Source organism: Carassius carassius, chromosome 12, assembly GCF_963082965.1.
Source record: "Carassius carassius chromosome 12, fCarCar2.1, whole genome shotgun sequence".
NCBI classification, from domain to species: Eukaryota; Metazoa; Chordata; class Actinopteri; order Cypriniformes; family Cyprinidae; genus Carassius; species Carassius carassius.
This window is the reverse complement of record NC_081766.1, coordinates 5,881,946-5,894,579: the sequence shown is the minus strand read 5'-3', so window position 1 is coordinate 5,894,579 and position 12,634 is coordinate 5,881,946. Positions and strand designations below refer to the sequence as shown.

Genomic DNA, 12,634 nt, shown 5'->3' with positions numbered 1-12,634 from the left:
CCTGATTTAAAAGTATGCTATTGGACATTTAACTAAGTGTCTTCAGACCTAGATCTTGAAGGTCCTCACACAAACGCTGCAGATAGCCATCACTAAGTGGTAGGCTGGCAAAGACAGCGCTGTAAATGGCGTTGAGACTGTTGTCTTCAGGAACACAGAGAGATAAATGGATTAGAGGTTTTTTTCCGGGTGTGCAGAAGTCGGTGAAGCAGACGTCAGCAAACACTCATCACCGTATGGATGACAACATCTCTCTGCAATAACAGCCTTGGAAATGCTCTGACAAGCAAGCAAGGAAATGTGTAAATTAAAAATGTACAATTATTTTCAAAGAATAGCTAGAGTGATCTATCATTATTAAGATCAGAGCTCAGAACACAATGTTATACTGTACATGTTACATCCATGTTGAATCTCCATTGACATGAATAATGGAGCTCAATAGCAGGGTTCTGGAAGTGAAAAATCTTAGTTCATAGTTAATTTCATGGATAAATTTTAACTAAAGACATAAATATTTTTTTTGAAGCATTAAAGCAACACTAAACACTATAGTTTCATTGCTAGTGTGATGTAACCCATCTTCCAAGTCTAGTTTGCATGTGCATGAACCAGATTTATTTATTTCTTCATGGTCATGATTTTTCTCTCCCTCTCTCATTTATCCCCTCCCCCTGTTTTGTTGCCCTTTGGTTTCTTCCATCTCTCTGTCCTTCCCTCCAAACTGCTTGCCTCATCCTCCTTTGGACTGTTCCATTGTGTTGTACTGGGGGGTTTGACCGTTATAGTTCACTCCCTCTGAAAACCCCCAAGAGCGATAGAGGTAGAACTCTGAAAAAGGTTGCGCGGTAAGCATGAATATATTTACTTGAAAAATTGCATTTATTTCTGATTATCTTACTTAAAATTTGAATCTGTGTTTGTGCTTTCCTTGGGTAATATAGAATATCTCTGCTTTTTTTTTCCACTTACTACCTTACCAGATAGGGTGTTCTCACATTAGTGTTTTTGGTGCTGATCGAGCCCTTCTGTCATTAGAGTTTGGTTTATTTGGTTGCTGTGGAAGCTGAAAAGTTATACCCAAGTATGATTATGGTTAATGTGGTATCCCATCTGATCACATTTGGTATTAATACAGTCTGGCCAGATTTTTGCATGTGAGCCACTAATGTTAACACATAATTTGTTCGATTTTGACATTTGACTTTTGACTCTAATTTAAACTGAATGTTTTTTTTTTTTTTTTTTTAATTTGGTCTAATGGGTGAGGGATCGAATCGAACTTGGGTTCAGATCAAGCAAACAAACCAAAGTGTGAAAACCGTAATTGTAATTTCACAATTACAAAAAACAGTAATAGTAATTGTAATATCTGGTTGCCTGATTGGTTCCTTACTAAGAATGTGACCCGTAATTACCCACCTCCTTGCAGTTGTCTCTGTAATGTTCATCCCTGAAATATTCTTGTTTGGACAGACAATTTTTCATCTCCATCTCTCCACCAAATCCATCTGATAGAGAGACAATATGCACACACTTTTTTAATTAACGCACACACACACACACACACACACACACACACACACACACACACACACACACACACACACACACACACACACACACACACAGTTTTATTACATTTTTTAATTAAGATCTATTTTGTTTTTTAATAGCTTCAAATAGCCTCAAAATACGTTCCTAAAGCTGTTGTTAACAATGGGGTTCTGAATTTATCTTTCAAAATATTTAAAATATTTTATGTCTCGTTGCTTTTTATCTGCATGTCTGTTTCTTTATTGATTTGTGTTGTAGGGAGTTTACAGAGTATAGCTCCCGGTATAAGTCTTTCTTCTCCATACTTCCGGAGACACTGTGCGAAGGAGAGATGGGCATCGACGAGCTCACGTGTTGGAGTGGAGATGATGTGGTCAAAAGGTGAGCAATTCAGTGTGGACCGATCAATCACTTTTCACTAGAAACTGGTTTTGAGGTTAGGACAAAGTTCAATTCAATTCAATTCAAGTTTATTTGTATAGCGCTTTTTACAATACAAATCGTTACAAAGCAACTTTACAGAAAATTATGTTTCTACAATATTTAGTAGTAGCTAGTAGTTTGTGCACGTTTGACAGGATTTTAGAAAAATAAAAATAATAATAATAATACAAGACGTAGTCAGCTAGATGATGAACTATCAATATTATTAATTAATAGTAATTATATGATACAGTCACACATGTAGCAATAATTGTTAGTTCTGTTTGTTGATTCAAGGTTAGGATCATCTGGGGTCCTCTGAGGGTCAGCATCATCTCTTCTCAGGTGTTCTGGATCCAGACTGGAGCTTGTGTAAATCCTAGTATCCCGTGGCAAAACATAGAAACAAAATAGAGACATCATTAGCATAGCTGCTGATCCAACAAAGTAAAATTAGTTTAACCCAAGCTAAAGAATAAAAATGCAGATGCAACTACACTCACAATTTAAGAGATACATTTTTCGAATGCTTGGCGAAAGAGATGCGTTTTTAATCTAGATTTAAACAGAGAGAGTGTGTCTGAACCCCGAACATTATCAGGAAGGCTATTCCAGAGTTTGGGAGCCAAATGTAAAAAAGCTCTACCTCCTTTAGTGGACTTTGCTATCCTAGGAACTACCAAAAGTCCAGCGTTTTGTGACCTTAGGGTGCGTGATGGGTTGTAGCGTGGTAGAAGGCTAGTTAGGTACGCAGGAGCTAAACCATTTAGGGCCTTATAGGTAAGTAATGATAATTTGTAACTGATACGGAACTTAATAGGTAGCCAGTGCAGAGACTGTAAAATTGGGGTAATATGATCATATTTTCTTGACCTGGTAAGGACTCTAGCTGCTGCATTTTGGACTACCTGTAGCTTGTTTATTGACGAAGCAGGACAACCACCTAGAAGTGCATTACAATAGTCCAGTCTAGAGGTCATGAAAGCATGAACTAGCTTTTCTGCATCAGAAACAGATAACATGTTTCATAGCTTGGCAATGTTTCTAAGATGGAAGAATGCAGTTTTTGTAGCATTGGAAATATGATTTTCAAAAGACAAATTGCTGTCCAATATAACACCCAGATTTCTGACTGTAGAGGAAGTAACAGTACATCCGTCTAGTTGCAGATTGTAATCTACAAGATTCTGTGTGGTGTTTTTTGGTCCGATAATTCATATCTCTGTCTTATCCGAATTTAATTGGAGAAAATTATTTGTCATCCAATCTTTTACATTTTTAACACACTCTGTTAGCTTAGATAATTGGGAAGTTTCATCTGGTCTCGTTGAGATATATAGCTGAGTATCATCAGCATAACAGTGGAAGCTAATTCCGTATTTTCTAATAATATTACCAAGGGGCAACATGTATATTGAAAATAGAAGGGGACCTAGGACGGATCCTTGTGGCACTCCATATTTTACTGATGATAAATGAGATGACACCCCATTTAAGTAAACAAAATGGTAGCGATCGGACAGGTAGGATCTAAACCATCTTAGAGCCTGCCCTTGAATACCTGTATAGTTTTGTAATCGATCTATAAGTATGTCATGATCTATGGTGTCGAACGCGGCACTAAGATCAAGTAAGACTAGAAATGAGATGCAGCCTTGATCTGACGCAAGAAGCAGGTCATTTGTAATTTTAACAAGTGCAGTTTCTGTGCTATGGTGGGGCCTAAAACCTGACTGAAATTCTTCATACAGATCATTTTTATGCAGGAAGGTGCTCAGTTGAGCAGACACAACTTTTTCTAAAATTTTAGACATAAATGGAAGATTTGAAATAGGCCTATAATTTGCCAGTACACTAGGATCTAGTTTTGGTTTCTTAATAAGAGGCTTGATAACCGCCAGCTTGAATGGTTTTAGGACGTGACCTAAAGATAACGACGAGTTAATGATATTGAGAAGCGGTTCTTCGGCTACAGGTAACAGCTCTTTTAGTAATTTAGTGGGTACAGGATCTAATAAACATGTTGTTGGTTTAGATACAGTGATAAGTTTATTTAGCTCTTCCTGTCCTATATTTGTAAAGCACTGCAGTTTATCTTTGGGTGCGATGGATGAAACTGAAGTGTTAGACGTTGTAGAATCTACATTCGCTATTGTATTTCTAATGTTATCTATTTTATCAGTGAAGAAATTCATAAAGTCATTACTATTTAACGTTGGTGGAATATTTGAATCAGGTGGCGTGTGGTAATTTGTTAATTTAGCCACTGTGCTAAATAAAAACCTTGGATTGTTTTGGTTATTTTCAATGAGTTTGTGGATATGCTCTGCCCTAGCAGTTTTTAGAGCCTGTCTATAGCTGGACATACTGTTTTTCCATGCAATTTTAAAAACTTCCAAGTTAGTTTTTCTCCATTTGCGTTCAAGACTACGAGTTACTTTCTTGAGAGAGTGAGTATTACTGTTATACCATGGCACAGTACGTTTTTCTCTAACCTTTTTCAATTTGATGGGGGCAACAGCTTCTAATGTATTAGAGAAAATAGTGCCCATGTTGTCAGTAATTTCGTCATGTGTATTTTTGGGTACAAATAGCAGTTGAGATAGATCAGGCAGGTTATTTGCGAATCTTTCTTTGGTGGCTGGAACAATAGTTCTGCCCAGACGGTAACGCTGAGACATATAGTTAATATCAGGTACAATATCTATAGCAGTAAGATCGATTCCATGCGATATAATTAGATCTAGTGTTTGATTAAAACGATGAGTGGGCCCGGTGACATTTTGCTTGACTCCAAAGGAGTTTATTAGGTCAGTAAACGCAAGTCCTAATGTATCATTTGCATTATCAACGTGAATATTAAAATCTCCCATGATTAGCGCCTTATCAACTGTAACTAGAAGGTCTGAGAGGAAATCTGCAAATTCTTTTAGGAATTCTGTATACAGCCCTGGTGGTCTATACACAGTAGCCAGAGCAAGAGATACATTAGACTTCTTTTGCATGTCTGACGGTGTTACATTTAGCAGAAGTATTTCAAAAGAGTTAAACCTGTATCCTGTTTTCTGGGTAACATTGAGAATATCACTATATATTGTTGCAACACCTCCGCCACGACCAGTCTGACGGGGCTCATGCTTATAACAGTAGTTTGGTGGAGTAGACTCATTTAGACCAAAATAATCATTTGGTTTTAGCCAGGTTTCAGTCAAGCAGAGTACATCAAAACTATTTTCTGTGATCATTTCATTTACAATAACTGCTTTGGGTGTGAGTGATCTAATATTTATGAGCCCAAACTTTAAAAATAGTTTTTGTTCATTTACTTTACATGTTTCTGGTTTAATTACGATAAGATTTTTTCTAGATCCTACATTTTGACCTCACTATTCGGGGAACAGACACAGTCTTAATAGTTTTTACAGCGCAAGTACTTTTATCATTTAAGCGGGTGGAACAAAACTCATCATAATATTTATTAGAGAATTGTCTTACTAGTCACATGGAGCGAAGTGTCCTGGAGATGTTGTCAGAAAGCAGCTCCGCTCCGATTCTGCTGGGGTGTAATCCATCAGCGCAAAACAGCTTAGGACGCTCCCAGAAAAGATTCCAGTTATTAACAAATAGCAGTTTCTGTTCTTTACACCATGACAACAACCATTCATTTAAAGCAAAAAGTCTATTGAACCTTTCGAGTCCTCGTCGATACGTGGGCAGTGGTCCTGACACGACGATCGTCGCCGCGGGCGTCGTGCTGCGAACCGTCTCGATCAGGCTGCTGAAGTCCCTCTTCAGCGTCTCCGTCTGCCGCAGCGTGGTGTCGTTAACCCCGGCGTGAAGCACGACCGCTCTGGGGCTCTCGTCGGCCTTCAGGATCGCGGGTATCTGCGCAGAAACATCGAGAACACGAGCACCAGGCAAACAATGATTGTGCACTTTACCTTCGGCTAACGTAGCACTTAGGTGTCGGACGATGGAGTCTCCGATGATCACAGCGTCGCGTCCTGTCTCGCGGAGGGGAGCTAAGCGGTTCCGGATGGAGATGTCGAAGGCAGGAGGGGGAGAAGTCGTCGCCCGGGACCCGGCTCGCGTCCTCCGCTGTGGATGCACCCAGGGTCCGTGGTGTCCCGGCGTCGCAGTGAAGGACATCTGGGAAGATCGCGTCCTGGGTGCACCGGGCCTGTGCAGAGAAACACACGGAGTAGACGTGGTGGGACTGTTAGCAGATCGCTGTATACTTACCCTGGACTTGTGAGCGTCAGCCCGGGATGATTCCAGCGCGGCTCTCCGCTCTCTCAGCTGGGCCTGCCTCACCTCCAGGTCGCGAATCTGCTTTCCCACGGCCTCGAGCTCGAGCTGCACAGAGTGGAGACATTCATCCGCCATTAAAGCAAGTAACAGTGAGTACAGCAGTGGTAATGTGTGTGAATAGAGTATTAGCAATGTAAGCGCAGTTAGCTGCAACCACGCCGCTGATGCTAACGGGCTGATGCTAAAGTGTGAGATGGACTGTGTATGTGCTAGTTCACAACACAACAGTTACTTCTAAAACTAATTATGTTTTTCTTGACCCTGCTTAGAAAAAAAAAAACAGCCTAAGTTTGTTTGTAGGTCTTAGCTGGTCTCCATTAGCCTGGTCATGCTGGTCTGCTGGTTGGTTTTAAAGCATCTTTACATAGCTGATTTAAGGTCACTCTGTGACTGCTTAAAATTTAGCATAAATACGCCATCCCACATAAAACCAGACTAAATTATGTCTGCTCTGACCTACCTCAGTGCTTAGTATCCAAGTATACAGTTGTAATTTAAGTGTAAATGCATGTGTACCACCCCTGAAAAGCATTAAACTGAACAGTCTGGGCCACTTCAGAAGCACTTCAGAAGGATTTTGGGCACTTTTCAGATTGACCAAGCTGTAGATGTGCTTTTTCAGCTGGGTAAACCCAATACAAACCTGAAGTTATACAGTCAAAAGGTTTGCCAGCTCCCATCTGGCTTGGGTCTGGTATGTGCCTCTGGGCTCTCAAGAACAAAGAAACATCATTGCAAATAAACACTCAAGAAATTACAGATGGAAAAGCCAAACACACCCACAGAGATCCTCCATTAACGAGAAATTACCTTTGGGTCACACCAACTGACTCCTAATTGATTTATAAAAAATTTGTTGCCCCTCAGAGAGAAGGTTTTACTTTGAGAATGGATGTCTGGCTCTAATGTCATTCCTCAAAAGATAACTCACTCTAACGACCAGTGACAAACGGCTTAACAGATGTAAGGTAACACAGAGGATTGCTGTAGCATTAACAGCCAGGAGACGCTGAAGTTGCCAAGTTTTTTTGTTTCCCCCTTTCTTTCTCTCTGGTGTTCTCTCTCTCTTCAAATTCTCCAAGTTTTTGTCTCAGAGTGATTTGGGGTTGTTGTAGAGCACCAAGGCTGTTTTGTGGTGCTTGTGGCCCAATGAAATTAAATCTATCACTCTCTCATTCTCAGAGAAGTTACACTGCAAACGGCGATCTGGCTTTCATTTCCCTGCTGGCTTCACTTCTTAAGCACCATCAGCAGAAAATGCAATTATGACAATATTCTCTCTCTTTCTCTCCCTCACCCCCCATACCCAAATGTGGTTGCCCTGCTTCCCATCAATCTCTATAGCAACCATCCAAATCTTGGCCATCAACAATGCAGCGCAAAAGAGAGACAGATATAAATAATTTATATATGGCTCGCTTCCATATTGATGCCTTTATTAAAAGTACTGGTGCTACCATAGTGTTAGATGGTAATACTAAAATGTTACTTTGATGTATAGTATACTATGGTACTGAATGATTTGTGTACTCTTGGTAAAAAGCTTAATAGAACATGCTGCATTTTTTAAGCTTGTGCTTTCCATAATGTGACATTTTTTCAAGTAATGATTTTCAAATTATATTTTTTTTCTGAATTGGATATTGATGCAATATTACACACTTTTTTTGTTTTGTTGTTGTTTTTTGGACAATCACGCACTGGTGAATCATTCCCATAAGACATGCATTAAAACAAACAGGGATGATGTAGATTTCATTTTGACTTGGAGTAGCATGTAAGGACTGTGATCTTCAGTAAAAACACACACTCTTTACTGCAGTCCAAAAGAGAGTTGTCTTTTCTTCATCCCTGTTTCTGTCTGACATTTTTCTTCTTTCTCAATTAAGCACTTTTTGAAATTTGGCCTAAAACTCTATGCTTCCAACAGAACAGGCTGTCAGCAAGATGCAGACCAGAAACAATACAAGATATTTGTAACATTATTTGGAATGAATGTGGAGACTTGTTTAGCTAGCAACCAGCTAGAAACCATATAAAACGACTTTAAGCTAGTTTTAGCTTTTCAGCAGTTTACCTTAAGTCATCCAAGTTCTCTATGACTTGCATTGGATGCTCCTTCATACTGTATTGGGCGCATTCCACTACCTGAACCGCGGGCACAAGCCACCCGTCTGTTACCAAAGATGACAGCCGATGACGATGTGGAGGCCTTCCTACAGGTCTTCGAGAACACCGCCCACCATGAGGAATGGCCCGAGGAAGAATGGGCACGTGCGCTGGTACCCTTCCTCACCGGCGAAGCACAAAGGGCTTACTTCTCGCTCCCTTTGACGGTTGTCGACAACTATGCCGAAGTCAAGAGAGTGATCCTGGCGAGGCTCGGCCTCTCCCCTGTCTGCGCCGCCCAGCAGTTTCACGAATGGGAGTACAAGCCCCGGGTGCCAGCCCGTGCCCAGGCAGCCGAACTCGTAGCGGAACGAGTGGTGGTCGATCGCCTCCTCTGCGCGCTACCTCGCGCCCACCATCAGGCCGTCGGGATGAGGAACCCGAGCAATGTCGTGGAACTTGTGGAGGCGATCAAGCTGGCGGATGCTGTCCATCACAGCAGGGCAGGGGACTGGCTGCCGCCATTCCCCCGGAGGGTGGTCCAGGAGCGACGCCCGCTCGAAGGCACCCCGCGACCGGTCAGCAGGCCGACGGTTCCCCCACCGCGAGATGAGCCCATGCCTAGCGCTGACCCACCATCACCCCCGCGAGCCTGGCTGGCAGGCTGCATCGTCCACCAGCGTGTACCAGCGGGAGCCCCCGAAGCAGAGGTGAAGGTGGATGGGAGACGATTCCGGGCCCTGCTGGACTCAGGCAGTGCGGTCACCCTCAGGGGGGCTCTTTCGCCAAGGAACAGCGGGAGGACGACCGACTCAAGCACTGTTGGACTCAGGTGAAAGTGGTCGATGGGAAGGACGTCCTCCCACGGCCCCACCCTCTCCCACATTTTGTTGTTGAGAACGGCCTGTTGTACTGTGTCGGGTACCCCATGCCTCTGGTCGACGAGCTATTGGACCGCCTGGGAAGGGCCCGCTATATCAGCACCCTGGACCTCACTAAGGGTTACTGGCAGGTGCCACTCTCGGAAGCTGCGAAACGGAAGACGGCCTTCTCATCCCCCAGTGGACACTGGCAGTACCGGACCCTTCCCTTCGGATTGCACGGGGCACCCGCGACGTTCCAAAGGATGATGGACATCTACCTTCTCAGGAGAAGAAGGTAGAGGCCGTTCACTCCTCCCCGAGGCCCCGGACAAAAACCCAGGTACGTGCCTTCTTGGGGTTGGCGGGTTATTACCGCTGTTTTATCCCCAACTTCTCCTCTTTAGCCGCCCCTCTGACAGACCTTCGCCCAGGTCAAAGCGGCACTCATGTCCTCGCCTGTGCTCCGCGCCCTGGACTTTAGCTGCCCCTTCCTGCTGCAGACGGATGCCTCCGACATAGGACTGGGAGCGGTCCTCTCCCAAATTCAGGAAGGTGAAGAGCATCCGATCATCTACATCAGCAGGAAGCTGTCCTCGGCTGAGAGGAAGTACGCCGCCGTGGAGAGGGAAGCCCTTGCCATCAAGTGGGCAGTCCTGGAACTCCGATACTACCTCCTAGGCCGCAAGTTCACCCTGGTAACCGACCACGCGCCTCTACAGTGGATGGCCCGCGCCAAGGTCACCAATGCCAGGGTGACTCGCTGGTTCCTAGCGCTCCAGGACTTCCACTTTGACGTTCGCCATCGAGCCGGGGCCGCCAACGCAAACGCTGATGGCCTCTCCCGAATCTGGATAGCTTACGCAGGTCTGTCATTGGTCATTCCCCACCCTCCCCTAACTTCACCCCTACTCTCTGCATATGTTCACAGGACCAGAACGACGCTTGGGGGGGGGGGGGGGTTGTGTGACCAACGTTCTCGGAGGAATCAGCGTCGCCCTGGAATTCAACGCAGAACACCTACACGTCCTCATCGCCGGCTGATCGGTCACAGCTGCTCCCCATTAGCCTGCGCACTTTTAAGCAGCACACGCTGCACTCACAAGTCGGTCTCGAGCCGAATGAAACGCTGGTCTAATCCTTCTCTCGTTTCTCCTCAGAAATCAGTGAGTGACCGACAGCTCACTCACCTTGGAGCACGTCTGGACACCCACTTTCGTTTTGGATTTGCACCAAAGAGCACAGGAACGCACGGGAAGCACCAGCCATCAGGAAGCGGCTCACCTCACTTCACCAGGCACTTTGCACCTTAAATAAATCCACCCTCTGGGGCACTATATTCACGAAACCTTGTCGAGCGATTCTTCACCCCGTGACAATATATATAAACACACAAAAAAAAACATATTTAGCTTTTTTTACCAGCTGTCAATGGGAAAGGATGCATTTTGGCTTAAAACACATCTCTTCCCTCTTTATTTGACCCTCTAACTTTAACACTCACTATTCTAATTCTATTCTTTAAAAAAAATCTAACTACCTTTCTAATCTTTTTATATTCTATTTTCTTTTCATTAATTATGGAATTGTATGTGTCTGTCTGTATGTGTAAAGACCTCTAACACTAGCTTGCTCTATTCTTTTTTTATTCTATCTGTTTTCTTTATATTATATTATTTAAAATCCCATGCTAGGTGTACTGTGTTAACCTAACTGAGACTTGTTATAGCACTTATATATCATTGCTCTTTTTTGTTGTTTTTGATTGCTTCCACTGTCCTCATCTGTAAGTCGCTTTGGATAAAAGCGTCTGCTAAATGAATAAATGTAAATGTAATGTAAATTTTGCAGGCAGGTGAAAATATCACAGCTACAGTGGTTTCTATCTCATTGCTTTATTTTTAGTGGTCATGGTCGCTGCATTTTGTCATTGCTCATTTACAAGAAATCAGCTGAAATAATTCACTCATGTTATGTCAAATCACTGAAACTTTTGAAACAAACTGCTGTCAGTGTGAAACACCGGTAGCCAGAGAGGAGTAGGTAGTAGACATTAATAAATAGACAAGATTCCAAGACTGGAGGGATAGCAATGCAGTGACCACCTCTGAAGGTGAGGTGTGGATGGCATTGTCCTGCAGAAGAATACAGGGAGGTCTCTCAGGGGCTGCTGAGCTAAATCTGGATCCCCTGCCGCCTGGAGCCAGAACAAAGGGCCTCCTGTGAGCTCTATGTGGGAAACAGTGGAGGAGAGAATCCCAACGCCCAGCCTGGGAATGTGCCCTCTAAATACATGGAGCAAAACCCATACAGAGAGAATAAATATTGCACAGACAGGGATGTTTCTTTCTTTGTGATTATGTCACATTCGCTTCATCAGTCAAATCTATACACGTGAAGGTTAATGTACATGCTCAGATGACTTCAAAACATGTCAGATGGAATGGAGATTTGATTTCTTTATTGTTTTCATCTCTTTCGTGCTAGGTTTCTGGAAATACTCAATAGATATCAAATAAGAAACGGAGACAAAGCGAGCATGTGTTTGTGTGCATATGGAACTGTCTATGTGTGTCCGCTCTCTGGTAGTGGTTCTGGAGGAGTCTGGGATGTTTGGTTAGAGATTCTAAATACCACAGATTTTTATGCCTGCATGATAAACCAGTTGTTTACCATTCACACATCTGGAAACCATTCAGTCAGCCTGATCTGCTTGCTTTCTCTTTCTCTCTCTCTGCTTCTTTCCTTCCTCTTACTCAGTATCTCAGTTCCTTGTTCTGTCTCTTCCTCTGTGTGTGGCCCTCATCCACAGATCACACCACTGAGACACATTTAAAGTTGTCTTTGGTGAAGACTGGTGTTGATAATTCTGATTTTGTTTGTGTGGGGCGGTTGATGGAAGTGCTAGAAATGGTGATGCTTAATAATTGGAGTCCTTTCTTTAGATTTAAAACATGTTTGATTAGATGTTAGCAGATTTATTTATTTATTTATTTATTTGCATTAATTAATCTCAGTAATCATATGCAGTCATCAATAATGATGCAGAATTTCTTTATTTTATTTTAATTTAATTTAATTTAATTAATTATTTTTTTAAATGACTGACAGGCACCTGCTTTCAAGTACTTGCATTTGAAAAATAATAATAATTATAAATTACACCTTTCAAGTGTTTAATTATTATTATTATTTTTATTATTAGCTATCAGTGGAGAAAGAAGCAGTTTGATAGCCAGGATTTTTTTTTTTGTGATGAAAGTGACAAAATCATATTACAGCTACAGTTTTCTGTGTCATTATGTTTCCGTGTGTGGTGCTAGAAATGGTGAGGCTCAATATGCCATTTATTTACTTTTGACATTTTTTTAATC

The 12,634-nt window shown here is 42.5% G+C and overlaps 1 protein-coding gene across 1 annotated transcript in view; it reads left to right on the top strand.

The window, feature by feature from the left end:
• LOC132154572 (glypican-5-like) overlaps nucleotides 1-12,634 on the top strand; it is a 121,919-nt gene that overhangs the window by 40,959 nt on the left and 68,326 nt on the right. The window contains exon 5 of the mRNA XM_059563181.1: nucleotides 1,816-1,938. Coding sequence (XP_059419164.1) covers nucleotides 1,816-1,938 — 123 coding nt within the window. The remainder of the gene's footprint in view (nucleotides 1-1,815; nucleotides 1,939-12,634) is intronic.